This window comes from Palaemon carinicauda, chromosome 45, assembly GCF_036898095.1.
Source record: "Palaemon carinicauda isolate YSFRI2023 chromosome 45, ASM3689809v2, whole genome shotgun sequence".
NCBI classification, from domain to species: domain Eukaryota; kingdom Metazoa; phylum Arthropoda; class Malacostraca; order Decapoda; family Palaemonidae; genus Palaemon; species Palaemon carinicauda.
This window is the reverse complement of record NC_090769.1, coordinates 20,906,474-20,909,101: the sequence shown is the minus strand read 5'-3', so window position 1 is coordinate 20,909,101 and position 2,628 is coordinate 20,906,474. Positions and strand designations below refer to the sequence as shown.

General features: G+C 29.9%; 1 protein-coding gene across 1 annotated transcript in view; it reads left to right on the top strand.

The window, feature by feature from the left end:
• Positions 1-1,413, top strand: part of LOC137634838 (titin-like) — an 81,706-nt gene extending 80,293 nt beyond the window's left edge. Inside the window, exon 18 of the mRNA XM_068367390.1 lies at positions 1,354-1,413. Coding sequence (XP_068223491.1) covers positions 1,354-1,413 — 60 coding nt within the window. The remainder of the gene's footprint in view (positions 1-1,353) is intronic.
• The last annotated feature ends 1,215 nt before the right edge of the window (positions 1,414-2,628 follow it).

The window sequence follows — 2,628 nt, the reverse complement described above, 5'->3', positions numbered from 1 at the left end:
ATTAATTAGTTCGTGAATTGGGATATAATTGTTAATGATTTTATAGTAAGTGAACCGGGATATAATTGTGAACAACTTTTAGTGATTATTAAGTGAATTGAGATATAATTGGGAACTACTTTTATTAATTAATGAATTGGAATATAACTTTTAATGGTTTTATAGTGAGGGAACCTGGATATAATTGTGAACGACTTTTAGTAATTATTAAAGGTAATTGGGATATAATTGTGAACGACTTTTAGTAATTATTAAAGGTAATTGGGATATAATTGTGAACGAATTTGAGTGATTAATTAGTGAACCAGGATATAATTGAGAATGACTTTCATAGAAAGTGAACCAGGATATAATTGAGAATGACTTTCATAGAAAGTGAACCAGGATATAATTGAGAATGACTTTCATAGAAAGTGAACCAGGATATAATTGAGAATGACTTTCATAGAAAGTGAACCAGGGTATAACTGTGAATTAGTTTAATAGTAAGTGAACCGGGCTATAACTGTGAATTAGTTTAATAGTAAGTGAACCGGGCTATAACTGTGAATATTAATAGTAAGTGAACCAGGATATAATTGTGAATTAGTTTAATAGTAAGTGAACCAGGATATAATTGTGAATTAGTTTAATAGTAAGTGAACCGGGATATAATTGTGAATTAGTTTAATAGTAAGTGAACCAGGATATAATTGTGAATTAGTTTAATAGTAAGTGAACCGGGATATAATTGTGAATTAGTTTAATAGTAAGTGAACCAGGATATAATTGTGAATTAGTTTAATAGTAAGTGAACCAGGATATAATTGTGAATTAGTTTAATAGTAAGTGAACCGGGCTATAACTGTGAATTAGTTTAATAGTAAGTGAACCGGGCTATAACTGTGAATTAGTTTAATAGTAAGTGAACCGGGCTATAACTGTGAATATTAATAGTAAGTGAACCGGGATATAATTGTGAATTAGTTTAATAGTAAGTGAACCAGGATATAATTGTGAATTAGTTTAATAGTAAGTGAACCAGGATATAATTGTGAATTAGTTTAATAGTAAGTGAACCGGGCTATAACTGTGAATATTAATAGTAAGTGAACCGGGATATAATTGTGAATTAGTTTAATAGTAAGTGAACCGGGCTATAACTGTGAATATTAATAGTAAGTGAACCGGGATATAATTGTGAATTAGTTTAATAGTAAGTGAACCGGGCTATAACTGTGAATATTAATAGTAAGTGAACCAGGATATAATTGTGAATTAGTTTAATAGTAAGTGAACCAGGATATAACTGAATTAGTTTAATAGTAAGTGAACCAGGATATAATTGAATTAGTTTAATAGTAAGTGAACCAGGATATAACTGTGAATTGTTTGATAGTAAGTGAACCAGGATATAACTGTGAATTAGTTTAATAGTAAGTGAACCAGGATATAACTGTGAATTAGTTTGATAGTAAGTGAACTAGGATATAACTGTGAATTCGTTTAATAGTAAGTGAACCAGGATATAACTGTGAATTAGTTTGATAGTAAGTGAACCAGGATATAACTGTGAATTAGTTTGATAGTAAGTGAACCAGGATATAACTGTGAATTAGTTTAATAGTAAGTGAACCAGGATATAACTGTGAATTAGTTTGATAGTAAGTGAACCAGGATATAACTGTGAATTCGTTTAATAGTAAGTGAACCAGGATATAACTGTGAATTAGTTTGATAGTAAGTGAACCAGGATATAACTGTGAATTAGTTTGATAGTAAGTGAACCAGGATATAACTGTGAATTAGTTTGATAGTAAGTGAACCAGGATATAATTGTGAATTAGTTTGATAGTAAGTGAACCAGGATATAATTGTGAATTAGTTTGATAGTAAGTGAACCAGGATATAACTGTGAATTGCTTTAATAGTAAGTGAACCAGGATACAACATATAAAATGCTAAATTTACAATTTGAATAGATATTAATGTAACTGATCAAAATAGGCTAAATATAATTGTGGACATATTTTGATGTAATTGGTAAAACATACCAGAAATGAAAGTTGGTAAATTTTTGATTTGCCAATTTTCTTAACCAATTCTAGGAGAAGGACACTCCAAAATCAAACCCTTGTTCTCTAGTCTTGGGTAGCGCCATAGCCTCTGTACCATGGTCTTCCACTGTCTTGGGTTAGAGTTCTCTTGCTTGAGGGTACACTCAGGCACACTATTCTATCTAATTTCTCTTCCTCTTGTTTTGTTAAAGGTTTTATAGTTTCTATAGGAAATATTTATTTTGGAGTTGTTGCTGTTCTTAAAATATTTAATTTTTATTTGTTTCCTTTCCTCACTGGGCTATTTTTTCCTGTTAGGGCCCCTGGGCTTATTGCATCCTGTATTTCATTGTTCCTTCGTTAATTATCCTAATTGTATACTTTACAATTTTACTGTACGTTACAGAATCCTTTTATCCTTCAAACGAGCATAAATATCCTGAAGGATATTCCAAAATTATTGTCTTTTTACCCATATTGGATATCTAGGATTAAAAAGTAATTTAATTTAGTTGTTTGGTAATATTCTTTCAATGCGTTTATTTATGTTAATGATACTAAGAAATTATAATTTTTATTAATGGCTTCAATC